Source organism: Triplophysa rosa, linkage group LG16 (genome assembly GCF_024868665.1).
Source record: "Triplophysa rosa linkage group LG16, Trosa_1v2, whole genome shotgun sequence".
NCBI classification, from domain to species: Eukaryota; Metazoa; Chordata; class Actinopteri; order Cypriniformes; family Nemacheilidae; genus Triplophysa; species Triplophysa rosa.
The window spans coordinates 8,071,322-8,099,056 of record NC_079905.1 but is presented as its reverse complement, the minus strand read 5'-3'; the positions used below and the strand labels follow the sequence as shown (position 1 = coordinate 8,099,056).

The 27,735-nt window shown below is 36.4% G+C and overlaps 3 protein-coding genes across 8 annotated transcripts; 2 read left to right on the top strand and 1 right to left on the bottom strand.

Moving 5' to 3' along the window:
• Window positions 1-97: 97 nt before the first annotated feature.
• Window positions 98-21,741, top strand: cap2 (cyclase associated actin cytoskeleton regulatory protein 2). 6 transcript variants are annotated; one of them, XM_057355386.1, is made up of 14 exons: window positions 98-233; window positions 3,982-4,082; window positions 4,306-4,436; window positions 5,328-5,428; window positions 8,708-8,785; window positions 13,121-13,264; window positions 14,010-14,095; window positions 14,363-14,468; window positions 17,584-17,764; window positions 18,701-18,873; window positions 19,276-19,399; window positions 19,510-19,592; window positions 20,068-20,211; window positions 20,396-21,741. In XM_057355386.1, exons 3-14 carry the CDS (start codon window positions 4,316-4,318, stop codon window positions 20,477-20,479), a joined length of 1,425 nt encoding a protein of 474 aa, XP_057211369.1. In that variant the 5' UTR covers window positions 98-233; window positions 3,982-4,082; window positions 4,306-4,315; the 3' UTR covers window positions 20,480-21,741. The 6 variants fall into 6 exon arrangements, with proteins under 6 accessions (XP_057211369.1, XP_057211367.1, XP_057211364.1 ...); XM_057355384.1 differs by having other exon boundaries at window positions 98-244; XM_057355383.1 differs by lacking the exon at window positions 98-233 and adding an exon at window positions 370-548.
• A 146-nt stretch (window positions 21,742-21,887) lies between these two features.
• Window positions 21,888-23,910, bottom strand: LOC130567353 (uncharacterized). Its single transcript, XM_057355374.1, has 3 exons — window positions 23,607-23,910; window positions 23,370-23,526; window positions 21,888-23,282 (listed from the first exon to the last, which is right to left on the bottom strand). Exons 1-3 carry the CDS (start codon window positions 23,712-23,714, stop codon window positions 22,240-22,242), a joined length of 1,308 nt encoding a protein of 435 aa, XP_057211357.1. The 5' UTR covers window positions 23,715-23,910; the 3' UTR covers window positions 21,888-22,239.
• Window positions 23,911-24,319: 409 nt separating this feature from the next.
• vps28 (VPS28 subunit of ESCRT-I) lies at window positions 24,320-27,603 on the top strand. Its single transcript, XM_057354198.1, has 10 exons — window positions 24,320-24,365; window positions 24,886-24,934; window positions 25,033-25,061; window positions 25,167-25,204; window positions 25,376-25,465; window positions 25,550-25,655; window positions 25,856-25,957; window positions 26,211-26,264; window positions 26,372-26,463; window positions 26,721-27,603. Exons 2-10 carry the CDS (start codon window positions 24,895-24,897, stop codon window positions 26,839-26,841), a joined length of 672 nt encoding a protein of 223 aa, XP_057210181.1. The 5' UTR covers window positions 24,320-24,365; window positions 24,886-24,894; the 3' UTR covers window positions 26,842-27,603.
• The last annotated feature ends 132 nt before the right edge of the window (window positions 27,604-27,735 follow it).

The following is a 27,735-nucleotide window of genomic DNA, read 5'->3' as shown; positions in this document are numbered from 1 at the left end:
CATTGTGTACATCTTTGGATGTAGACATCCTTCATTCAAGTATTCACTGTCAAGCCGTCCCTGCTTCCTCTGATTCATCCTTCCCAAATATGGAAGTCCCGGAAACGCACTGACCGGCTGCTCACTTGAGTGACAACACTGAGCGCGGTACACGAGGACCAGACCTGCATACTCGATTTATATCTCGTATTTTCTAGCGAAAACGTGAGACCCGGATTCATTTTCAGACAGAGGTAATATTCCGGTAAGATTGACTCGGTCTGTGTCATGTATGTTATGGCATTAGCAGGCAGCGGGAAACATCATATTAAGATGTTGGAGCGGGTGGGAGGTACTCATTCCAACGTGCGTGCTTTTGTCCCTGGAAACACACGCATTCGCTGTGCTGGCAGGAATTGAAAACACTAACGAAAGCAAAGGACTAGCACCATTTTGTGTTTTGCCTGCTATGTTGGTTTCTGGTGGCAGGGCGCGTTATCTTTTCGCAAATTGCAGGATCTGTCAGTTGTCATATCAGCGCGTGCAGGCGTCTGCTGCCTACGGGATAGGTGACGAGCTTACTTTCGCTATGTGTGACGGACACACTACATTTTAAGTGATTGTTGTGGTCTTGTGGTTTTATTAATTACTATCGAAATCGATTTGTTTTTGTGTCAGTTAGTTTAGTTTAACTAGGGTATTTGTAACCACAGTAACTCTAGTTTGACAATGTTGTGGTAAAACGGTCGTCATACAAATGGTTATCAGTGGTTACTGCAATTTTACTAAAGTACATCTATGGTTAATGTTTTTAAGGGAATTATATTCTTAAGACATGGTCCAGTTGTGAGCTTAAAGATCTGATAGATTCAAAACCTTCACACTTTCTGTCATTATTTTGTGTTGATGCATTTTAATTGTGATAGTTTTGGATAAGAATGACCACAACCTTAAGATCCCCTCTACCCCCCCACACACACTTTTAAAATAATTAATTTCCATGTTTTGACCTTTTGCTCAGATACACTAAACTAGGCTACATTTTGTCTGTTAGTCTATTAAGTCTATTAAGAGGACATCGGGTGTTAAAATCAGGTTTATATATTGAAATGATATCACATTGGCATATGACAAATTTCCTTAAAATCACATGGGCTCATACCCCCTGTCACCCCTGTATCTGCATTTAGACCCTGTGAATAGACATTCAGAAATAGACACGCGTATAATAACTGAGAGTCCTGCATCACTCCTGAAATATGTTATGGGCCGATTGTTGCATATATTTCATGGTAAACTGCTACCAAACACACAGAGGCACTTCTATTAAAAAAGGTAAATATGTAAACAATGGGAGAGCTTAATAGGTTAAGGACCTATGTGAGTTACTTTAGAAATGTTTTATTCATAGCAGAGCAATCGGTTGTTATTAGGGATGCACGATAAATTATCGACCATATCGGTATCGGCCGATAAATGGTCATTTTAATGTTATCGGTAACGGCCGATAATAAAATTTATGCCGATATATTAAAGCCGATAAATCTTAAATCATTTACTCTGGTTACACTACTTCATCTGCACTGTTCGCAGTTAAAATACAGTACAGTACTGTCTTTCTGTCGTGAACATTCACTTACTGCTATTATCAAAACATTGCTGATGAAGGTACAGTATGTAGATACAGTATTTATGAATGTGTAAATTATAGGAACAAAAGTATATTGTTTGAATCAGACAGCTGTCTGAATGCTTTCTGTCTTGAGACCTGTGGCTATTGAAAATATTTTTGAAAAAAAGTTTGAAGGTTAAAGAATCTTTAACTAGTGTAAAGTAGAATTGGTACATGATTTTCAGGGGAAAAAAGAAAACTAATGGTTACCTTGTTTTCCGCTGTGAATGTTTTCAAATAAAAGCAATTGTCCACTTTTTTGGACTTTTGTTTCAGTCTTAGGCAATTAATATTAATATTTAGATACTGTATATCGGCCAATATATCGGTTATCGGCTTACAATGTTAAAGAATTATAGGTTATCGGCCAAAATTTACATATCGGTGCATCGTTATTGGTACGTCATAGGTAAATGAACACACAGGTTACATGACAATACAAACATGGCTGATGTAGAATGCACAAGGAGCACACATACTAATTTTTTAAAGACAGAGTATGAGTACTGATATTTTTATTATGGTACTCACCGATACCGATGCGTGTACAAATACAGTGAGAGACTAATAATAATAGAATAGCTTCATAGTCACAAACACATTAGAAAAAAATAAACAATTTTATGTGCTTTTCACAAACTTTCAAAGCAAATGTCTGTCAGTTATGTGACATGAGGTATCGGTGCATTTTTACGAGTACATGAGCTTAGTATCTGGCCCGATACCAATACTGGTGTCGGTGCATCCCTACTAATCATACATACTGTTTCAACAGTTGAGTATGCATTTAATTTAATACAGTTTGATACAGAAGGCAGTTTCGGACCTAACTTCAAGTCTTTTATAAACAATGATGTAATCAAAGCTTTCTTTGAGATGAAATGGTACAGTATCAGTACTGCTATTATGAGCAGTGTATTGTGATGTATACATTCATCTCTGTTTAGACTGGAAGTTTTGGGCTCCTGTGTTGTAGGATCGTAGTTTCTTTGTGTCACAAACTCGAGGCTTATTCTGTCTCTACAAAAAACACGACTGAGGCCCAGGTCAGGCATTTGGCAGGGCCTAGAGAATTCTCTAGAGAGATAACAAGATGACGTGAGCGTTTTCACACTGGGTCACTATTAATTACTGCTGATGTGTGCCGGAGACAGTGTTGCTACATGTCAAATGTAGCAAATATGACTTTTTTGTTATCTGCTCTCTCTCTCTCTCTCTTTTTCTAACAATGGGCAGAAAAAGTCAGTGCTTTATGTGAGGTTGTATTGTGTGATGGTGTTCAGGTTATAACACATTTTGCAACGGCCACAAACTTTTTGTCTACTTGAGCTTGTTTTTAATTATGAAAGCATTGAACTAAATTTGGTCTTATTGAATGGAAACAGATCACAGACCCAGATAACAGTAGTGATAACAGAGATGGTTTGACAGGTGAGGTTATTGTTCAGTTACTTGTCCTAGATTGGGCGATCAGATTCTATTTCTTTACTCTTATTAAAAATGGCGGTGGTGGTGACTGTTGTTATAGTTTTATAGGGTAAGTCAAGAAACCTAAGCAACGAAACATAGAAATGTTTCTAAATTACAACATATAAACAGACTTTGATTGATATTAAGTATGGAAACCCTCCCCAGTCATGTGCATACTCTATATAAAATTCAGTTAGATGTATAATTATTGTAGAGGACTTTCTGAGAGAGAAATGTAAATTATTGTGGTCTCCTTTAACTTTCATCCACAGACTGATTTGAAGTCCTTGTTTTTAATAATTCATCTTAGACGAACCATATAAATGAAATATTCAATTTACAGATAAGACTGGTGTCAAATGTGCACCATAATTATATATAGTATATAAAGTATATAGTACAGACTCCACATACTGGGTTATAATACTAGAATATGTGTATAAATGCACACATTATAAATATATACATATGAAAATATTTTGCAATACTTTTTGTAAATGACATGAATACAATTTCAAATAAATTAATCAATGTGTACATTTTTGGATGTAGACATCCCTCATTCAAGTATTCACGTCAAGAAGATAAGACTTCTTTCCCCAGAGTGTTCCAAATAGATTGGCTAAAACATTACCAAGACTTACAGAAAAGACCAGTCATACATTTTTGTTTATCAAATGCTTTTGAACAGGTACAATTTCTTAAATAAATAATACAGTCTGTATATTGTTTGTATTATGATTTAAACGTGAGTGGATTAACATTTAATAAAAGGCAATATGAAATATGACCACAAATTCGTTTTTTTTCTCATCTTGATTCTGTCATAACTGAATTGGCTGTTAAATTCCTTCTCGCAGATGAGTACTGAAGGTGTGGTCATATGGGGGACTGCCAGTGAACTCTCCACGCCTTGACACACTCCTGCTGAGTGTGTGTGTGTATGCTAGACTTGCAGAAGGCAAATATTCATTTTTTTATTCTATTTTTTTGTAAGGCTGTAAAAGGAAAATGGACGTTATCAAGTTTCTCTACTGTTGTATGGTTGTTAAAGAGAACTCCCAGGTAGCATGGAGCTGTTTTATGGAGCTGGCTGGTACTCAGGTCATGAAGTCCTAACAAATCAAAGCTTTCAAAACGCCAGTTTAGCATGCACCAAGAGTTTGATGTCTCTCTTTCTACAGGATTGTTGCTATGGAAGCACTGGTTGAGCGACTGGAGCGGGCTGTGATTCGTCTGGAAGTGGTGGCAGCCAAACTGCAGAACTGTCCTGGAGGACTGGTCAATGGTGACATCAGCAACATAATTAATGGAGGTACCGTGAGTGTAGTTACAAATGTTTAAAATCAAATTGATCCGCTCATAAATATTGTCACATTATGGCTGAAATTAAAAAATGTTTTCTGTAACACTAATCAGGATTTTAGTCAATGTCAAATCAATGTTGAATAAATGATTTTAGACAACATTCCTGGCCATGATTTTGTTTAAATCAGCAAAAGGATAGCCAAGTTTGAAACAAGAAATCCACAAAGCCAATAAATACTTAAAATTGACTGATAGATAAAAAAATCACTATTGTTCAATATTGATATAGTTTAGTATTATATTGTTGGCATATCTTGCATTGTAGCCTAGTATGTGCAAGAATTAGATGTTGAGTAGAAAATCTTCTCTTATTCGTCTCTGTTGTGAGCCCACCAAGCATTGTATGTAACTGTCATAGGGAGAAGACCTCTGACATTAAGGAGTTTTTTCCTCCATGGGAAAAGTACTCTCAAAGGAGAACAGTAGCATTAGCCCCAGGAAAATCCACATAAATAATGCTGGCACAAATTTAAAATAGATGACAGTCTGTTTTATAAATTCTTTAAATATCTGTTCTTGCAGAATGAGTCCCAAATGATCAGTCTTTGCAACAGTTTGCATTAAATCTTTATTTGACTGTATGTTGTTTTAAACAGCTTCTGAAATCTGTGTAGGATGTCTATTTAAGTTTATTAAAAACTAATAATTAATATTGTTGGTGTACTATGAGTGGAGAAGCAGTTGATAGTTTGTATAACAGCACTGCGTTGTTTGACCGCTTGTCTGTATTCGCTGTGTTCCAGACAGGTTCTCAGTCTGTGTGTTCTTCTGCAACAAGAAACTGCTGATCTCACTTTGGCTTTACTAAAAACTATGTGGTTTTCTCTTTGATGTTAAGGTGAAATCCAGAGCATGGAGGCATTCAACCATTTGTTAAGTGGACCAGTTTCTGACTACATGAACTGTAGCACATCTATCGGTGGAGATGTGGCAAAGCATGTAAGTACTGTATGTGTGGCTGTCATGTCATGTCAATGTAGATTTTACAGAGATTTAGAAATACAGGCAGAGGAAACGTGTAAAATAAAATGTAGACATACTGTAGATAGATAATGTATACATATAAATTTGTTATAGGAGCCATGGCTTTATGGTACCAAATGTCTTCACACACATTCAGATGACAGCTGTTGCTTTCCAGGTTCACATATCTCTGCTATTTTTGACAACTGGCTTTGTGCTATTCTGTTCCTAGGACCGTGACTCTGCACCCATGTTAAATCCATTTACATTGTAGCAAATGGAAGTTTTTATATCTAAAGGTAGATTCATGAAGAATTAAAAAGGTAAAAGAAGAAGCTTTCAGTTTGTTTAATCCTGATTTATTATTTTTTCATTGGACAGGAAAAAATCCTGTTCTGCAGTCTTATTATATTAAAGGGATAGTTCAACCAAACATTATTTTATCATTTACTTGCCCTCATGTCATTTTAAAACTTTCTTCTGAAGAACACTAAAGAAGATATTTTAAAGAATGTTGGTAACCAAACAACCATTGGCATCTATTGTATGGACTCAAAACCACTGAGACATTTCTCAAAATATCTCCGTTTGTGTTCCACAGATAAAAGAGTCATAAACAGGTTATGAATGACATGAATGACAGAATTTGTATTTTTGGGTAAATTATCCCTTAAACATGGGTATTTTATGTATTTAAATTGCATTTCTTCGAAAGCAATGCAATTCAATGGAGAGCATATGGAGACTTTTATTTATATTTTTTGCTTCTCAGATTTTTCTCCTGAGAAGACACTCGTAATCTCACGTTTCCTCAAAGTGTGTATCACAAAAGTTCCCAGAATGCAGCTCTTGGCTGCCACAGCTCCATCAGAATGTAGTGTGGGGTGCAGCCACTCCTCTCAGTCCTCAACAAAAAACAATTGATCATTTGTCAGCGAGCGCTTCTGCCCCATCTGTCCTAACACTAGATGCTTTTGTGTTGACAGTACCATAACGGCCTGTAACCAGTAACTGAAATGTTAAGGTTTCTCCTTGACTGACAGTACATATTATCTATATGGCTTACATTTCACGGCCAGTCGCTACAGACTGGTGAGGTTAAGTGCTGCTTTAGAAATGAGACATTGGACAATGTACTTAGTGTACACACAGGCATAGTGAGTCATTCTAGTGATGGAATGTAATATTATGAAAAGAGGAAGAAAGAAAGTTGGAGTGAGGGATGTATGTGTTCGACTCCAAGAGGAAACATTTCTCTTTTGGTTTAATATAAGATGAGAAATGACTTAATGGCTTTGGGTGCCTGTTTCTAAAAAAATGTTGTAAAAGGTTACATTGTCATTTTTATGGGAAGCCAGTTTAACAGGACAAAATCTAGACGAAAGCCACATTTTGTAACTTCCCAAATGCATGGCATTGGTTGAGCCCGAAGTTGTTGTGTTGGATGGCAAACGCCAAACAGCACATTTACACTTTTGAGGATATCAACCAGCGAATAGCTTACTTATCATTGTCTATGCATACTAATCGGGAGGATGAAAAATTTACACACTTCATCTTTAAGAACAATTAAAGTAGAGGTCAATGTCCTGATGTGAACCATGTATATTGTTCCATTTGTAATTTTCTCTATCAAATTCCTTTTAAAGAAAAAGAAAGATTCAGCAGATTCTCTGCTTGACAATTACGGATTCTCTTTATTTAACTGGGGATCTCATAGATGTAACCTTTTGAACCTGAAACTGTGGGAATTACAGATCCAATGAAGCATCTTTACCTCGAAAGGCAACGTTCGCAATCGGTTTCTCATCGGTTTCTCATCATAGATGGGCTGAGACGGTGTTTTTATGTTTAATATTTAGCTCCTTTTATGGTAAAGTGAACCTCTGGCTTTCCCCATGATCGGCAAGAGAACGGTTTTTCCTAAATGTGGGATTCGCCACAAATTGTGCGTATGTGTGTGCAGTTACGTATGACTGCATTTGGGTATTACGTGAACTCTGTGTCTTAGCGGTTGTCTCATTAATGTTAGTCATTATTATAACTACAAACTTTTTAATGTTTGTAACATGAAGCGCACATTAAATTACTGTTTTTACATATCTTGTTTGGCTTTTTATGTATAGATAAAATATGAATTATTCCATTTTAAAAGCTCTAAGCATTGTATAAATGCCGAGGTGCAAAAAAAAATGATACTTAAGTATTTTTAAGTACATTTTTCAAGAATCTGTATCGGAGTGTTTTGACTTCACTACATTATAAAGCATGTATTATACTTGTTCCTCCACTGCATTTTATAAATACATTTTTTATATTATCTATTATCAGTTCACCCAAAAATGAAAATTCTGTTATCATTTACTCACCTTCTTGTCATTTCAAACCTGTATGACTTTATTTGTTCTGCAGAACACAAAAGACATTATTTTGAAGAATGATGGTAACCAAACGACCGCTGTACCCATTGACTTGCATTGGTTTTGTATCTATAGAATGGAATGAATGGGTACCGCCTCGGTTTCCAAGAATCATCAAAATATCTTCTTTTGTGTTGTACAAAAAAAAAGAAAGTAAAACAGGTTTGAAATGACAACTGGGTGAGCAAATGATGACAGTGAACGACAGGGTGAACTATCAATTTAAACAGACATTACAAATCTAATACTTTTTATTTATAAAATGTAGTGGAGTCAAGTAAACTGTTTCTACTGTAAAAAGATTTTGATAAAGTACAGATACTTAAAAATGTAGATACGAGTAAAAATATATTTCTGTCCACCTCCGCAAAAATGATGAACTATGACTGTCATTGCTGTGGTGATTTTGCCAGCAATAAAGCTTCTTCAAATGTTAGTGTACATGTTCACAAAGGACACAAAAGTGTCAGCGAAGAGCATGAAATATAAGAAGCTGGTTGTATTTAAGCTACATAAAATAAGATACAGTACATGTATGTAAACTGTTTGACATGTTTTGCACACAAATTAAAAAAACTGCTGAGTGTGTGAAAAAGAGAGATTACTTATAAAAAGTCCACATGGCCATAAGTGGTTGTAGAAACACCCATTTACTAATGCTATGACAGAAATGGGCTTAATGTAAACCATGGATATACTTTCTGTTGATATACAGTAAATTAGATATTGAAATTGATATATGAAAGTTTGATGTCACTGAGAGTCCACAGGTCCACTTATTTTATATTTATTTACGTTTTATATAATGGAATTGTTTGCTTGTTTTTTCCAACAGGCCGAGATGGTAAACAATGCCCTGCAGGTCCAGCGTACCTTCCTCAAAATCGCCACTACACACCGGGAGCCGGCGAAGGTACAGCCTGTGTCTATGTAATCCCATTTACATTTAAACTGGATGTAAACTTGCGACACTGTGTGACACTTTGCAGTTTTATGGTCATGAAGTATTTCAACTGTTAGCATGTCTCACACTACAGAGTTTGTCATATTTTAAGCGCTGTAATAACAATGTTTAGTGTCTAAAAGTGCCTGCTGGGAGAACTGCATAACAAATGACCCATATGGCTGTCTGTGCAGTCTCGACAGAGGCACTGTATGTCTACCTGAAAATGGACAGGGGTGATATAAGTTCAGTGCTGTTCATCTTGTGAGCTGCACTATATGGTGTCAACCTCATTCTCTCATCTGTGCGATGTGGTCAGCCATGCGACGCTAGTCTCTGGTCACATTGGGATTAACTCTGCCGTTTAAAAAAATGCCAATGCGACACATTCTCGCTGCATTCACACAGTGGCCGGGGAAGTAGAACGGTCGGTGTGATGTCATTCAATTGGACTTTCGTTGACCAAACAGGAAGAAGACCTCCAGCCACATGCTATTGGATGAGAGGTGGATGGAGAGTCAGGCACTGTGCAATAAACAAGCATGAGGTTGGTGGAGCAGTGAACAGCCATCTACAAGTACCATAGCAACTGCAGTACCTTGCCCTAGCAACCCCAATCAATCAGATTTTGGACTGCATAGAGACACCCTGGCAACCACCATCAACACCCATTGCACCATTAACATTTTCGTTTAAAATGGTCACATCTACTTAAAAGAAAAAGAGAAACACGACCGCAGTTCTCAAATGCCATAGTAAGGAAAGGAGGGGTTTTCTCCAAATGCATTCCCACAAATCTGAATGGAAAACACTCAACCTGAGTTAGAAATGCCAAGAAAAGACCATCTGTGTGTGGTACTCCACTGAACACACACATACTAACACCGCTCGGATGTAATTCTGAAAAACGTTTTTTTTCCCTGTTCATCGGTATATAAATATATCCTACAAACATTCTCTCGCTCACACACGCTATGTTTAGCCATTGTTTCTCTCCATTAGCAGTGCGAAGTGTGTGCAGATCCCAGGAGAGATGCTGGACAGCTGCCCTAAAGCCTCTGGATTTTCTCTCACTGTGTGTATGTGTGCGGGACTGAGCTTGCATTCTGTGGCTTTTTATGGGCATGTTCTATATTTGAGCCGGTGTGTGTCAGTGGTCCGGCCGTCACGTGACGGGCCTGTCGCTGGATGAGGAGTGTTTGTGTGACCTGCAGACTGCAGCTGTTTCGCACACCGTCAAAATGTGCTTCACCGTAACGTCAGAAGCGGGATGTTCAGTTGCAGGATTCTTTTTCTATTTAAAAGATAGTTGCTGCTAGCAATGGTTAGGACACTGAGTGAAGTTACTACAGTATGTCTTGTCCCTTTGACAGAGTTTATTGCAGGTGCATGCATGGTGCCAGTGATGTCAAGTCTGTTTGGAGTTAAACAGCTAAAAGAGGCTCGCTGCACATTTAAAGTGTGTAGCCATCCTTTACAATCTCACTTTGTGTAGGTGTGATACACAAACTGCAGATAGAGCTCTTAACTTGCCTGCCTCCATTCATAGCTCAGAGATAAGCAAGCTATTCCTGTCCTTCTTTTCAGCTGAGCATGATGGGAAGAGAAGTTCAGGATCATGTAGGAAAGGTACCAAGACACTGCGGACAGACTTAATAAGGATCATAATGTCCGAGCAGCGGTTGAAAGAGGCGTCTTTGTTCACAGAAATGAAAATCATGCGCATGTTGTTATGGGAGGAATTTATGTAAATAAGTCTCTCTTTCGTTCCCCCGCCGTCATTCTGTTTTTATCACTTTGTCACACTCACAGATACACACACACATGCAAAAACATATTGGCAAACTCACAGCCACAATAACCCAACACTGCTCGACCTTGTTGACACCAAAGAATATGTCCAATAGTGTGTTACATTCAGCCACAAGATAAGTAAAAAGAGGTTGAATAAATAACCAATCCATTTTGTCTAAACACACAGTTTTTTTTAGCTATGAGCATATTTAGCCCATATTTAACTTTAATACTTTCACAGGAATAAAAAACTAATAATATTAGGAGTTATAGACATGCATTATATTTGTGATTAAAAAAAATCTTATTAAAGATTGAGATTTTAAAATATGGATTGTGAAAAGAAAATTATGTTGATATCCTTTAAGCATTTTTGGTGTAAAATGGCCGACTACTTTGCTTAATTTATAGCTTGCCGTTGATGTAAATGTGCATGTTATGTTATTTATGCACAATTACTGTAAATCATATATACTAACTTTTAATTTAAACTTTATCAGTGGGAAATAGTTGGTCCTGATGGAAGTTACACCACAACTGGCGGAAATATTATGTGGCCCAAACTTAAATTCCAGTAGACCTCCGCAAAGAATCAATAACTGTTGAGTAGTTTTAATTTAATGTAATACAAATCATAATTCAATACAATATTAATATAAATTAATATGAAATAAATATAAAATAAATTGTTTTATTATAACCAAACACGGACCGGAGGTTAACTTTGGGCCAGGCGTGTGCATCTGATGAAATCGTCTATATTAAAATTCGAAAAGTATTTTTAATTAAACCATATTGAAATATCAATACTTTTCTAATACATATGGAAATGTATTATGATTTTTTAACCTTTGTTTAGATTTTCACTATTTTTAAATGCCTTTTTTATTCTTAATTCTGGTAGTCTAGGACAGGTAAAAAACATAAAATCAATACAGTTTTCCTCATATAATAAAAAAGTTTATATAAAAATGTGTAAAATTCAGTCTCTAGAACATAACGTTTTATTTCTCCAGTCCTGTTTATATACCTCTTATTTCTATGATGTTGAAGTGAGGTCATTAAGGTGATGATAGAGCACATCACAAGCAAGAATGATTCTGTGCCCTTGAACTGCAGCTGTGCACAACGTCTCTAGGTATTTTTAGTCCAGGAAAGCAACTCCTTCTCATTCTCCCATTAAGCGCTTATGAAACGGACTGAAATGGTGGACATAGCAACTGCTGGAACACAAGCGTAAATATAAAAACGTTCATTTAACAAAGGAAACAGTGTGTTCCCTTTCCCTCTCTTGTTCAGCGTAAACTGTAAACATCAGGAGAAGACAGGGCCTTACAAGGCAAGGGGGATCTCCCCATCACAGGCTGGAATGCTGAGTGGGAGGGAGGTGAGACTCGCTGGATGTTTCATTGGAAAAAACAGGTCCCTATTAAATGTCCACTCGGGAGCCTTTGGCTCTGTGATTTTCTCTGAGTGCTTTAATAGGTGAGCTCTGCAGCGTACACAACAGCGAATGGAAACAAAATCACATTTTGTTCGCCTTTATAAATGTGGGCAATGAGTTCGCCGGGGTCATTTAAGTTAATTGAATTATTAAACCACGTTGATTAAATTAGGTAAATAAAGGATATATTCTACAAATGGATATTTGACGATGTTTCATACAGCCTTTACAGTTTAGCCATTGGGTTTAAATCAGATTAAATGGCGAATGACTTAATTGAAATACTTTAAAGGTTAATTAGTCAAGCTAAGGCAAGCATCGCTTTTATTACTGCTCATCCTTAGTATTATAGTCTTTCCACACAGTACACCCTAGTAACCACCGAGAACTCTCTAGCAACCTGCTAGAAACCACTCCAAACACCTTAGCAACCACATAGCAACACCCTGGAAACCACACACCAGAGTTATTTTAGTGTTTATCTTGTAATATTTTGAAGTAGCTTTAATTTTTTATATTTTATATGTTTATTTTAGTTTATATGTTAAATAAAATAAGTTTTATTTTGTTTTTTATTTCCTTTTATTTGTAATACTGCTATATAGAATTAAAATCTTAGTTTTTTTGTAGTTCTTTTAATATTTTATATTAGCCTTTAATTTTGATATTATATATATATATATATATATATATAATATTTTTGTATGTTTATTTTAGTAGAATTTTTATCATTTTTTTATTTTGCTTTTGTTTTATTAAAAATAAAATAAAACTAAATTAATAGAAATATTAAAAATAAAAAAATTCTTTTCATTTATTTTTATTTTATTTATTTCAGTTTATAATTTTTGCGCCTCTACCTAAACGTATTTGTATTTAATGCTAAAACAACTTTGTTTGTTATTTCATTTAGTTAAATATGATTATGCCTGTGGCTTATTTGATTTTAATCAAACAGAAATGTTTTAGTATAGTTTTAGTTTTAGTAACCAATAACAGTGCCATACATAACATTCCAGTAATTCATAATTTCCATAAATGACCACTGACTTTTGTTTGATGTACAGACAGAGCTGAACGACCTCCTCAGACCCCTTTCCGAACAGATCCAGGAAGTCCAGAGTTTCCGGGAGAAGAACCGCGGAAGCAGCCTGTTCAACCACCTGTCTGCAGTGAGTGAGAGCATCCCTGCGCTGGGCTGGGTGGCTGTGGTAAGTGAAATGCACTCTCTCAGACCCTGACGTGGTCCTATGAACCGTGTGGCCACTTGACTGTCTTTACAAACCCCGCTTCTTGAAGAACTGGAGCAGGAACATACTTATGTGATGTGACCGGAAAACATTTGGTTTGATTTATGCATCTCACTGGTTTTGAGTCACTTAGGGTTATGGTTTCACATTCGGAGCTGGTCACGGCTTGTGCCTTGTCATGCCATCATCAGACATTGATTAAATGATGGAAGGCCACCATATACTGTAAAACTCTAACATTATCTGCTGTGTCCTTATTAGGCTCGTGTTCTTTGATCGTGACATCGGGCCGACCTTATATAAATGATGTGAAACATCGGTGAGAGGACCACCACAACTGATATTTGAATTCTTGTTTATTTTCTATTGTGTAAACTCTTCTGAAACTCTTCATGCCGTGGATGGCTGTATCTAATCTCTTCAATGTGAAATTGGACTGAAAAGGTTCTGGACTCTATCATCGTTCTGCTTTAAGAGACCACTGCTGTCTTGTGCTTTAAGATGTGTTTACTTTTTCAAAACCTTTTCTTCTCACTCGGCGACTTCAGGCTGCAGTCAAGTCAGTGATGGATATAAATGCCTCAGTATTACAGTGCTTATTGGGGACAGAAATGGATGATTTTGTGTCCTTTTCATGAGTACATTAGTTTCTTTCATCTTTTGCCTGAGTAATTGTGTTTTCTCTCTCTCTCTTTTTGACGTGCAGTGTCAGAAACCAGGGCCCTATGTGAAGGAGATGAATGATGCCGCAATGTTTTACACCAACAGAGTGCTAAAAGATTTCAAAGACACGTTAGTTTAGTTTTTGTATTTATGTACACCAGATTACATCGATCTGATCTGTTACTGATACATTTGATGGTGTCTACATACTTTGATGTATACTGTGGTAGTGAATGATTACTGTATTTAGGTCACTTATTTGATTACTAAAGTAATTTATTTATAACATTTAGTATGAAAGTATATTGTAAAATGGCATTTATATGATTCTGTTCCTGTTGAAGTGCATTCTGAATATTTTCTAATGTTGTCTCTGCCTGTCTTTACTGACCTCAGTGACCCTCGGCATGTCGAGTGGGTGCGTTCCTATCTGAGCATCTGGACTGAACTTCAGATCTTCATCAAGGAGCATCACACCACTGGGCTGGTCTGGAACAAGACTGTGAGTGTTACTTCAAATCATACAATTATTTTGGCCTTATTTACACATTACCAAGCCTAGTTTTTGTTATACAGATGCTGTTTGAATGCACAAAGAAATATATCTCAACTAAATAATAGCTGCACTGTTGTGTTCAGTTTGGTAGTTATGGAGATCTATATACACATCTGCGGTTTGATTATAGATATAATTATTATTAAGCTTTATTAATTCATCTTTTTTAGTTTGCCCCGTATGCTATGTTGTTTTCCCAAGTTATTTGTCTGCTCATAATATGCCGTAGTGACTGATATACAGTAGGTCATATAGCTGGTCATATATCATTGTCCGATATTTGTACATTTTTAATTATCAGAATAATTAAATATTTATAATAAATATTTATATTGAAGTTCGGCGGCCATATAATCGGCATAAATGCCATTTGTTTTGAAATATGAAAACTGTGCAAGAGTACATCTGAATGCACATCATGGGATATTTATTTCTTAATAACATTTCGTTTTACCAATCTTCTGTATGTGTGTAGTTGACGAATAAATCGTACGTGTGTGCTGTGGTGTGACAGCAGAATTTAGAAAACAAACTGTTAATATTACATTGTTTTCTATTATTTATATTTATCATGTAAAATAGCGTAAGATTCATCTTCACTGTTAGTTTTTTTTCTACATTTTTGCGCTTACACCCTAGGACAAATTTGCATACAAGTCTTGTCAAGTACCCATGTACCATTACGTTTGTGCTATATCAGTCTCATTTCGACCAACTTGCCACAATGTTTTCTCAGTGTCGGCCAGTAAAAAAAACATATTGGTTGACCACTAATATACAGCCCTATAGGAGAACATCACAAAAGTTTTAAGACTACTTAAAAAGGAAAGTCACACAATTTACAGAAAACAATTTACACATAATCTATCTCTGTATTTTGTTGTAGATTGTTAGCAAAATTTGTGTCGTGCTTTTATCACTTTCAGAGCGAATACACATACAAATCACCTCAAGCAGTTCTGGAACTTTTTCAGTGTGAAATAGCGCCTACGCGCACGCGTGTGTGTCTCAAAAGAAACCTGAGAGCTCCCTCGACTGTGTGTCAGCTGTCCCTCCTGCCGTGAGGGGTCCGAGTGTGTGGAGAACTGTATGGTGGACAGGTGGTCCTTTGGGTCTTTTTGCATTGCGGGGTTTAACCATAGAAACGTCCCCAACAAAAGCCTAGTGTGTCTCTGGCTTACACACCTGCTCTCACACACACTCCTCGTAATTCAACCTCTCCTCTCATGTATTCCACATTCTACCTCAGGTTTACTTCTACATATCCTTCCCCATTAAATAGACTTGAAACTTGCCATAAAACTCATGCGTCAGCTATTCTTTTCACTTCCAAATGTTTGTTTAAGTGCATTTGACTTTACACTTCATCACAGGCCAGTTGACCTTTAGGGTCAGAGGTTGAGTTCCTCGACTGGTAAACCTGTGCTGAACATCAGCATAAGTATTGGGATTAAACGCGTGTGTGTTTGTACAAGACAGGAAAAGATGAGTGTGCAACAGTTGTTTAAGCCGGTCTAAGTGTCGAAGGGAGAACTGTGTGCAGCTGTCAATGGCAGCTGTGCTGACAATGTAAAAAAGGCTTGAGAGTGCCGTCAGGGTAACACAATATTCAACTGTGCCACACAGATCTGTTCTTTTACTTTGAATGTGATTTAAAGAGATTTTCACAGTTGTTCTGAGTGTCTGAAACATATGGACTGATAATAAATTGCTTTTGACGATCAGTACCAATAGTAGTAGAGAAAGTTCTCATGGAAAGTCTTGAAACATCATTAGTGCTGTTAAAAGCATTGTGCAACTCTTAGCACAAGCTGTTTATAAAGATCTAAAAAATAATTATATACAGTAACAGTTAAATGTTTGTACACACCTACATTTTCTGCATTTTAGAGTAAAAGCAAAGTTTTCAAATGAGTTTTGTAAAGTGATTGGTACATTGAAATTTGTCTACAAAACTAATTTCAAGCCACACCTTCAATACATCTGTAATAGTTCACCCAAATATAAAAATTCTGTCTTTATTTATTCACCCTCATGTCGTTCAAAACCTGTATATGACAAAAGAAGGCAAAAGAAGATATTTTGAGAAATGTCTCATGGGTTTTGTGTCCATACAATAGAAGTCAGTATTGTTTGGTTACCAACATTCTTCACAATATCTTCTTTTGTGTTCTGCAGAAAAAAGTAGCATTGGTTTGAAATGTGAGTAAGTGATTCAATAATTTAAATTTTGGGGTAAACTATCCCTTTAAGATTGCAACAAACAAAAGTGTGCCCTAATCTGACTGCTGTAGTTTTTGGCATAGTTTGGATAAAAGATGTAGTCCCTGTATCAAAAGCCATACTCTTGCACCTATTGTGATCCTCTACAGATGCAACTTTTTAAATTACGACTGGTTAAAACATGCTTATTGTTTTATGGAGGTCATCTAGGTTCTCTCAACCCCCAAATTTAGGTTAGTGCTTCTACATACCCAATCCATTGTCTCATACTCCCCCTACTGGAGACCACAGAGAACTTCATCATGTGGGTTACTGTTAAAGTTATAGTTCACCCAAGAACGAAAATTTTGTCATCATTTACTCACCCACTTGTCATTTCAAAGCTGTATGGCTTTCTTTTTTCCACAGAACACAAAATATATTTTGAAAAAAGTTGTTAACCTATTCACTTGCATTGGTTTTTATGTCCATACAATAGAAGTGAATGAGTGCCGGCGCTGTTCTGTTACCAACTTTCTTCAAAATATCTTCTTTTGTGTTCTGCGGAAGAAAGACAGTCATTCAGGTTTAAAATGACAAAAGGGTGACAAAAGGGTCATTCACATCAGTCAAAATCAACTGGTTTAATTTAAGAACCAGATTTTACTTTGTAAATCAAGCGGCAAGTTGACACGGTATCAGAATTATTTCTTGTACAAAAGTGACCAAAAATGTCCCGAAACTAAAACATATATCAATACGACAATGAACTACATGCATATGCCAAATAGGAAAATGTATCATTTTGTCTGTTGTTGACTGTAATGACTCTCCCTGCAATGACTGTTGTTTTCCCCAGGGTCCTGTCGCCCCTACCTCACTCTTCAGCTCTTCCTCTGATGGTCCTTGCCCTCCACCTCCTCCACCACCTCCAGGACCTCCTCCAGTGTTCCTGGATGACATCTCTAAACCAGACACCACAACGGCCCAACACTCGGCTCTCTTCGCACAGCTTAACCAAGGAGCGGCCATCACCAAAGGTCAGTGATGTATAAAGTACCTAAAAGCAATACTTGAGTAAAAGTACAAATATCTTGCCAGAAAATTACTTTGGTAGAAGTAAAAGTAACCTTTTAGAAAATGACTTGAGTAAAAGTCTTAAAGTATCAGGTAAATATTGTACTTAAGTATCAAAAGTACTTTTTATATTAAATCTACTTAAGTATTTAAAGTAAAGTTGAAGCAAACGTTGTTAGCATAAAAAAAAAATGGTGCTTACATAGAAATATACAACTTTGAAAAAGCTCAGTCAACATGTTGCCAAATTGCTAAACTATCAAAATACAAGTTCAGAAACCACATCTTTATAACTTTACTTTATAACTTATAACTTAAAAAAAGGATAGTTCCCTCCCACCCCCAATATTATCCCTCTATGTGAACAACTTGGAACAAAATCTTCTTTCTTTCCTTGCATTTCCCTTACAGTAACAACCAAGTCATTTGAAACTGAAAAATTTGCTGTTTATCTTTAAAAGAAGCAGCACATTAAAATCTTGTGTTGAAATTAACCACGGAGAGCACCTTTTAGCACTTGCACATTGAGCTTTATCCAATGATTGGTTCAGCATTATCATGGTGGCCGGATCGCTGACTTGTCTATTTCAGTTTCTATGCTTTTATTTTGTAGTAAGTAACGAACATTCTTAGGGGAAATGTATCAGAGTAAAAGTATACATTATGTAGTGGAGTAAAAGTAAAGGTCTGGAGAAATATAAAGACTCAAGTAAAGTACAGATACTCCCAAAACATACTTAAGTACTGTACTTAAGTATTTTTACTTCGTTACATTACAACACTGCCAAAGGTGGGCAAAAGACCACCGTCAGACTGTAAAGTCACAGCACAAAATAAACCCTTTTTATCAACCACAACTCTGTCAATCACTGATGTAAGGTGACATATTATGCCTCTAGGTTTGAAGCATGTGTCTGATGAGCAGAAGACGCAGAAGAAACCAGCCCTGCGCACTCAGGACAAAAAGCACCAGACCTCTCCGTCCAATAGTCAGAGCTACAGCTCGTCTGCTCATGCACCTGCCAAGAAACATTCCCCAGTTCTGGAGCTTGAAGGAAAGAAGTGGAGGGTGGTAGGTTCTTTTGACCACTTCTTCAGCCACATTCACAGTTTGTACATTTTCCGAATGCATGGAATGCACATAACTACATTTGGCAAAGTGTTTAGTTTGCAGAGTGCACTGCAAAGAACATATCCCACAATGCATTGCGCCTTGCACAAGCTTTCATTTCCAGTGTGCTGACTTAAACAATTTAGGTTTGAAAATAAGTAATATTATAATAAAAACGATTATATAACACAAATGAAACATGTAGTGAATAAGACCAAAGGTTTTTAGATTCAGTGATATTGAAATGTAGTTAAGATAACACGGCCACTGTATCCCATGCTTGTATTAACTTTCTATTGATTCGCCATCACTACCATCGAAACCATGTGTCTAACGTATCTATTGTGTCCATTTGTCCTATAGGAGTACCAGGAGCAAGCTCATGACCTCGTGATAGAGGAGACCGAACTCAAACAGGTGGTTTATGCATTCGGCTGTAGCAATTGCACACTCCAGATCAAAGGGAAAGTCAACTCCATCATAGTGGGTAAGAAGAGCTCCTTAAAACACCAGCTGCTCCTATACAGTAACGTTATCTTTCCCTTTATCATAGCACTACACACTACGACCGGGTAACGTCTGTCTCTCCTCTCACAGATAATTGTAAGAAGTTTGGACTTGTGTTTGACAATGCGGTGGGCATTGTTGAAATAATCAACTCTAAAGATGTTCGACTTCAGGTTAGAACTGATGTCAATTTGTCTATGTAGCATGTTGCAGCTGAAGTGTGTTTATGTGTGAGCGGTCTGCACTCCAGGTTGTTAATGTAAGAGAGAATGTGTTCATGTAATGTATGCGGGTGAAATACGGTCATACCTGTGAGAATCGTTTAAGAATGTTCTAGTCGACACAAGTTGAAGCATTACATAACTTTTTGTCAGCAGAACCATGTTTATTTACGTATTTAAACATGTTTGGACATTTTTTATCTGATGTTTTGACATTGCACATTTAGAATCATTTACGAGTAAAATAATACTGCTTATAGAGTAAGTGGCATACAGTCGTACCTCAAATTTGAAAACTTAAAAAATATATATATTTTAATAATACGTTTTAATTTACCAGCGACGTTAACATATATTCTTGTATATTCCAATCTCTTTTTAAAAATAAAAGATTTTTAGTTTCTTTAAAGATCTCTTTGTTTCACAGGTACTGGGAAAGGTTCCTACAATTTCCATTAATAAAACTGAGGGTTGCCATGTGTACCTGAGCAAGGATTCGCTTGACTGTGAGATTGTCAGTGCCAAAAGTTCTGAAATGAACATCCTCGTTCCTGAGGGAGAAGATGATTATGTGAGTGTATATACATCGGCAACATTTCACTCCTACATCCTCACCTTTTATTTGAACAAAGAACCTACATAATACAGAATACCTTACAATGTGGTAGAAGCTTAAATGTTAAAACATTTAAACCATAAATGTTGTTATCGTGGTAGTATTTTTTATTGTTATTCTGTTCATATCTGCTGTACAGAGGGAGTTTCCAGTTCCAGAGCAGTTTAAAACGCTTTGGGACGGGTCCTGTTTGGTCACAGAGCCCACAAAGATTGCTGGGTGATCCCTCATCATTCCCAGCTCATCACCGTTTTCCTCCTACCCAGTATTCTTCATGCTTTCACTGTATCACACTGTTAGATAAAGCTGATAGATGAATATTCATACTTTGTGGTTGTGAGAGTTGTAGTTTTATGGTCAGATAGTAAAAAATAGGAGTGAAGTATTTACAAATACAATTTGTCCCCATAATTCAATTTTTTTAATTCTAATGTGTTAATCTGCATTTATCTGTCATCGACCCAAAGTGCTGTTTCTTGTCAAAATATTAAGTCATTTATTTATTGTAATTATAGGAATATTATTAAATAAACACATATTCAACTATTTTCTTGACTGCATAAATGCTCAGTTCAATACATTGGTCCTACAACATAGTTCTGAATAAATTGGATTATTTGATGGAGTCTGTTTTCCCAGACTAAGCTTGGTTGGTTGTAAATTGAATAATAGTAATTTAGCTTACTTTACAGACAAACGGGTCTTTTCTGTTTCATGCAGTCAGATTTGACATTTCCTGCCGTTTACACATCCCATCTTACATATTTACATAAGTCTTTTTAAAGTAAATTCAGTGGTCAAGTTGTACAGTTGGGTACACTTGAAAGCAGAGGAGAGAAGTCAATGGATATCACTATAATCAAAACTTTGTGATAACTGGTCATTGTTGTGCAAATGAATGAGTGCCTTTGAGGAGATTTTTTTATAAGATTTTATATTGCTTTAATGTAGTTTTAATTTGTTTATTACCTCAGACCCACATTTCTGAACTTTCCTCTTTAGTCAAAAAATTACATTGACTGAAATTTGCATGACATGTCATTAAATGATCAGGATAGTAATAACAGATCGATTATGCTATTATTATAACCTAAATAAGGCTGATTTTAGGGTATCATTTCATTTGTCTAGTCTGTTCAATTGTTTCCTAGTTGTTCTTATTTTGCACTTCCATCTTGGCATCTGTCTATAAATGTGCAGAATGCATTAAATGTTTATTCAACAGGAAAGCCTTGAACACTTTTTTGACTGTATGCCAACATGTGTTAATATGTAGCAATCTTCAGTCCTTATAAGGGATTATGTTACATTTGTTTGGTTAGTGGACAGCATTCACCTAAACAGTATAACTGTAATGCAAATGAATCAATTATTCTTAAACACAAAGTGGAATTTGTGTACACTGCATTAAATCATGCTTAAATTGTATTTTGCCAGTACAAAGTATTTTCATGGTACCAAATAAGAGCAAATAAAATTGTGAACTCGTTGCAACGTTGTTTGTACTTTTATTGTCATATAGTACCTGAATAAACATTATGACATCAGTCTTTCTAAATGTTATAGTATAGCAAATTTCAATCAGACTTTAATATAGCAGCAATAAAAACATCAACTTGACAACCGACAACAGAATCAAATGAGTAGTATTTGCAAGATTGCAGAACCTTGTATACATACATGCAAATCCGGTTCATCTGGTGGCAAACAAGACATCAACTCAGAGAAATATGAATTGTGATATTTAAACCACTGCACATTTGTAACTTATTTGGAATTTTACAGATGTTTATTTCTGCATTTAAATAATTCAGAAAGTTAACTGGATCACTTACAACTTAATTTTTTTTCCAAATCTCGTTTTAAACATAAATCCAAGAGCTTTTATGACATCTAAACATCACCTTTAATTATTAAAAAGGCCTTTGAAGCAGTTGCTCCCCTTAATGTCATGTTTATGTGATGTAATTATTGTGTTTATGGCTAGTGCTTTATAACTATGTCTCCTTCTGAATCCTGGGTGAAAAGGATCTCTGCGTCAAGATCTGATTCCTCATCCTCCTTATCTAAAGACTTGTCAGATGCACTATTCCAGTAATCTTTTTCGATAGATAAATTGCTGTGGTCTTTCAGTGGACTCCTCAGGTGTTGGTCACGATGCGCAATCACACAGAAGCCCTCCGAGTCTTGAGTATATAACAAAGCGTGACTGTCTCCTGCAATCTCTGTGCCCGACTCCTCATTACCCGATGTTCTTAAGGAATGAGTGTATTTGTCCTTTAACCTGGATTTAGCTGGACTTGATATTAGATTTTGCTTAAAAGGGGAAGCACTGTGAATAGGTGAGGCAGGCTGCCTATTTTCCTTTCCTGTTAGTTTAATAGGTGAAGCCTTGGGTTTATAGCAAGACTGCTCCTGATCCACGTTAGTATTAGCAAAAGCTTTTGCTCTTCTGTGGTTTGCACTGACAGGCCTAGAGGTTAGGATACGCCCCTCAACGGTGGTGTTCTGATCTCTTAAAACATGTTTATCCTCGAACTCTTGAAGTTCTTTCAGACATGGAGACGGAAGAACATCCCGACAAGCTTCCGCACACGGCTTTCTGATCATCAGAGGATCCAATCCGCGGGACTTGCCATGAAAGAGAGTTTTAGATTCAGCAATTGTCTGTATATCATGCAGACTTCCACTTCTTGCTTTATTTAAGTATTCCTGTGTGTCTAAGACATTGTGGTCTGCAAAGTTGTCAAAAGCTCTTCGCTTTCCAGGTGGCTCTTCTTCATCTGACTTATATCCGCGCATGAAATGAAGGCAGGACTGCACTTTTCTATCATCCGAATCCTTCACTGATACATCTTCATGATCTAGATCACAGTTCTGCTGGCAGACCTCGGATGTCTCACTCAAAGTAATATCTGTCTCTTCAGACGGCTCCAAAGTCACCTCATGTTTTCGTTTGGTTCCAGAGCATGCCTCTGTGTGCAAGGGGGTGTACATCTCAACATCACCAGCACTTGGCTTAGGGTCTACAAAGAAAGCATCCCAGTCAGAAAAAGAGCAAGTGGAGCAAAAACAAATCTTATATGTTATGAAACAGCTCTGGGATATCTTACCTGTAGGCTTAGGTGAAAAGAAAGATGATATTGTGCTCTGTCTAGTGACAGGCATGTCAAGTTTAGTTTGAGTAAAGCTCAGAGCTACAGCCACACTGTATCCTCCCGATCTCGCCAATGGATTGAGTAATTTGGAGATTGGACGAGTCGGCTGTTTCTGAAAAGAATGAAAACTGTTAAATTGCTTTTTTTTAAATAATACGGTTATAATACGTTTCTCAAGACGTTCAAACTTACCTTTTGTTTCTTTTCTTTAAACTCAGTTGTGTCAAGCCATATTCCACACTCCTCTTCTTTAGCAGATGCTGCAGGTTTCACTTTAGTGCCATTAGACGTGCCTTTCATTTTCTGGTCAAAGAAAAGTCGCGACAAATCTTAACCAGACCCCAAGTCATTAAATTCTCCGAATCGCTCACGCTCAATTAAACTACCCAGTAAAACGTCAGTAATAACCAAGAATAAGTACATATCAACGTTTTGTAACTGCACTTCGTGTGTTAGATTTAGGTGTATTTGCCGTGAGCCCCTGTTTACTGTTGCTGTCCTGTTGTCGTTCCCGCGCGAGCTTTCGAGTTCGGAGCTTTTGGGTTGCCAAGTGTTCTAAGAAATTTACCACAACAACTCTAATCGCGTTTTAAGAGTTATCTTCAGACTCTGGTGCAGAATTTATTAATATGTGCTATAAATATTATATACAAAAGTTGTGATAGTCTAATGTTGTAAATTATTTTATAACTGAGTCAATAAGGCATTTATATACTGTGGGATTGTTGTGCATAATTGGCAACCCTTCCAATGCGACGTGAACAACACAATGATTAAAATTAATCTGATTAAATTGTAATTTATATAAATATGGCGTTGTGATTAAAATGTCTACAAAATATTCGTATTGTGTATATTTTAAATAAAAGACGAAAAAGTGGATGCGAAAAAGGATGTGACGAAATCATCCGGCGACGTCAGCTTTTAATAGTGGGTGGCGTCAATATAAGGGTGAGTGAAGCTCTTGTTTTTGTGGCTTTTTGGTTAAAACATGTTAGACATTTCATTTCGAAAGGTTTTTACAATCACACTAACGTTATGTATTTATAAAGGGTGTTAATGGTTGGCAGATATTGATGTCTTGTGTACATTTAAAACGTAATATTAGCTAGCTAGCTGGGCTAATGCCGCTATGTATTTGTCAGAAAATAAAACAAAGACAAACTATGCTGAATTACTTGCACTGTTTAAGATTTGACATTTACATAGACGGTATTACGCCAAGCAGCTCGTTATGCTTCTAAAATATAATGAAATGAATGTGTTTTCTATCACGTGTTATATGTTTGAATAGCATTTCCTTAGCCAGTGTTGACGCTAAAAACAGTGAGCAGTAACGTTACCCAGATATGCTGTGTAAAGACAGCTCAGTAGATTTTGATGAAAAGATACTATATATCATTCATCAATAAAGGTTACATTTGGTTAAACCCCTGATAATAATTTCATCGGCTCCTCAACTGTTTTGTAGATATCAGTCATGTTTCATGGAATACCAGCATCTGGTGTAATGGGAGGGGGTAAGTGAGAAAACCCCACTAGTATAATGTCAATTCATATTTATTTTTAATGATCTTAGGTTCAATTTCTCATTTTATTTTGTGCTTTTTTTAACTAGCACCTGCCAACAAGCCAGAACTGTATGAGGTAAGACTGTACTGTCTGTTACCACAAGTAATTGTGATCATTTGTAATAATCACACTTTTCTATCATAACCATTTCCTTGGGTTGAACCTCTCTGTCTCTTACAGGAAGTAAAATTGTACAAAAATGCCAGAGAAAGAGAAAAGTAAGTTGACCAACATCATGGACGTTGTGCTTTGTATTCAGGAATGTGGTGACATGTACTGCACCTCGGTCAAGCTGTTTGAGCTTGTTCATTTTGTGTGATTGATGTCACCTTAAGGGAAGTATTTGTAACTCATTGCATTTTATGTGCTTGTTTATTTTGTTTTAAAAGGTATGACAACATGGCAGAGTTGTTTGCTGTGGTAAAGACACTTCAAGCCCTGGAGAAAGCATACATTAAAGATTGTGTGACTCCTATTGAGTTAGTTACTTCTTTTTTGTGTGCTAAATGCTCTGAATTTCTAAATCTGTCTATTCAAAGTATAACATTTACTTTGTTTTGCAGATATACTGGAGCTTGCTCAAGATTGCTTGTCCAATACAAGGCTGCTTTCAAACAGGTCCAGGGATCAGATGTGGGCTCCATCGATGACTTTTGTCGGAAATACAGAGTACAACTTTTTTAGCAGTTCATAATTCTACATTTTCTGTTTGTAACTCATTTATTGGTCCAAGGCATTGAACTTATTGTGGGGTCATTCATCTGAAAATTGGCCCATGGTGGTCTTATGTTGTACATAATATTTTTTTTTAACTTGCAGTTTTGTGTGCTATTTCCCTTTTAATATTTCCCCTTCTGTGTCTGTGGCAGCTTGATTGTCCACTAGCAATGGAGAGGATTAAAGAGGATCGACCAATCACCATCAAGGATGACAAGGGCAACATGAATCGTTGCATTGCAGACATAGTATCTGTATGTATCTTGAACTTCTCAATACATGTGTTTTTATTTATGCTAAATTGAATTAAACTTTCCAGTACAGCAGTAGACTATACAATGGTACAGCTAAACTCAAGACAGGCTTCAGATAGACATAGCATTGATAGCATTGATGTTAACTGCCAAACTCTGCTAATCTAATATAAGCAGCAAATCCATACTGAATCTTTAACATTGTTTTAAAATTAGATTACCTTATTTAACGTCTGTGCTTTCACCCATGCAGCTGTTTATCACAGTGATGGACAAACTTCGACTAGAGATTCGTGCCATGGATGAGGTACGTGTTTTACAGTATGGGTTCAGACTCCAGCAGCTTATTTAGTTTTACAGCATTCATAATTAATTATTATTCGTAATAACTGTATGATTTCGATTGTTTTATAGATCCAGCCTGACCTGAGAGAACTGATGGAGACCATGAACAGAATGAGCAACATGCCCCCAGATTCAGAGGCCAAAGACAAAGTCAACCTCTGGTAAGCCTAACTTTACTGCAGAGCTTTGCAGTAGCATTAGTCATAAAAGTATAAATGATGGTCAAATGCAAAACACAATAATACCTAAATCAAAACTCTGAACCAGTGTTTTATTATCCTTACACTTGAAAAAAGGCATCAGCTCAAAGTTCTGTGTAAAGATGCAAGGCTGCATTAAAAGCCGGACTAAACTGTGTTTGCTCACCCACCTCAGATCCTTGTGTCAAAGGATAAAGTGTGTTGGTTCTTCCTCACAGGTTAACAACACTAAGCAGCATGTCTGCATCTGATGAGCTGGATGACTCCCAGGTTCGCCAGATGCTGTTTGACCTGGAATCTGCCTACAACGCCTTTAATAGATTCTTGCACTCTTCTTAAACGCTCCCTGATCTCTTTGAACTCCTCCACAAGATTTTTTTTTCTTTTACAAGCATCTGTGTTTGAATGTTCCTATATTGCCCATTTCTCTTAAATGTTAAAGGTTTTAACATAGAGACCCTATATCCACATGGGTTTCTCTGTACTCAGGCTAATCTTGTCTTTATAGGTTTTTTTGTTTCTTTTAAATTTAGATAAAAAAAACTCCAAACTTGAAACTTACTAACTGAGTTTGTCTGATAATGCCTATATTTTGTTTTCTTTGCAGCTGTAGTCTAAAAGCATTCTCTAGAATGACCTGATCATTAGGCTTTCAAAAACAGACTGTATTCTGTTTAGAGAATTTGTATATTAGGTATACATGCCTATAAGTTTGTATGGTATCTTCAAGGGAAGTGAGCTAGGGAGTTGCTGGCATTTACTCGTGTTGTAAGCATATGACTCATAGTTTATGGATCTCATAATATATTATAGGATGAGGTTTGATACTGGATTTTGTAACAAATTTTAATTAATAATAACAATAATATCTCCTACCCAGCTTCACATTTTTCATATTTTTATTTGATTTTTTCAAAGTGTATATTCAAATAAGACCATTTAAATTGGAAATCATTTACAGTTCTTTAAATTTGTTGTTCTTAAACTTGCCTTTTATAGCAGAGAGCATGATACAGAACTTAGTGTACACTTTCCTTGGTGTGGTGTTGGTCTGTCTTAATTTAGTATGAAGTCATATTTATTAAATGACCATTGTAAATAGTTTTGAAATAAACCACATTAACTTTAAAGAATAACAATTTGCCCTTGTGTATTTGTCTACAATATTGCAGCGTTCATCCACTTTTATAACTTTTATGATTTATATCACTGATAAATCACTGAAATAACAAC

Coding starts and splice junctions, on each gene's coding strand:
- cap2 (XM_057355381.1), top strand. CDS start 4,316: ATGGAAGCACTGGTTGAGCGACTGGAGCGGGCTGTGATTCGTCTGGAA. Junction 8,786..13,120: donor CACACCGGGAGCCGGCGAAG/GTACAGCCTGTG, acceptor TTTGATGTACAG/ACAGAGCTGAACGACCTCCT. Junction 19,400..19,509: donor AGTCAACTCCATCATAGTGG/GTAAGAAGAGCT, acceptor CTCCTCTCACAG/ATAATTGTAAGAAGTTTGGA.
- vps28 (XM_057354198.1), top strand. CDS start 24,895: ATGTTTCATGGAATACCAGCATCTGGTGTAATGGGAGGGG. Junction 25,062..25,166: donor ACAAGCCAGAACTGTATGAG/GTAAGACTGTAC, acceptor TGTCTCTTACAG/GAAGTAAAATTGTACAAAAA. Junction 26,464..26,720: donor AAAGACAAAGTCAACCTCTG/GTAAGCCTAACT, acceptor TCTTCCTCACAG/GTTAACAACACTAAGCAGCA.
- LOC130567353 (XM_057355374.1), bottom strand. CDS start 23,714: ATGAAAGGCACGTCTAATGGCACTAAAGTGAAACCTGCAGCATCTGCT. Junction 23,527..23,606: donor TTAAAGAAAAGAAACAAAAG/GTAAGTTTGAAC, acceptor CATTCTTTTCAG/AAACAGCCGACTCGTCCAAT. Junction 23,283..23,369: donor CTTTTCACCTAAGCCTACAG/GTAAGATATCCC, acceptor CTTTCTTTGTAG/ACCCTAAGCCAAGTGCTGGT.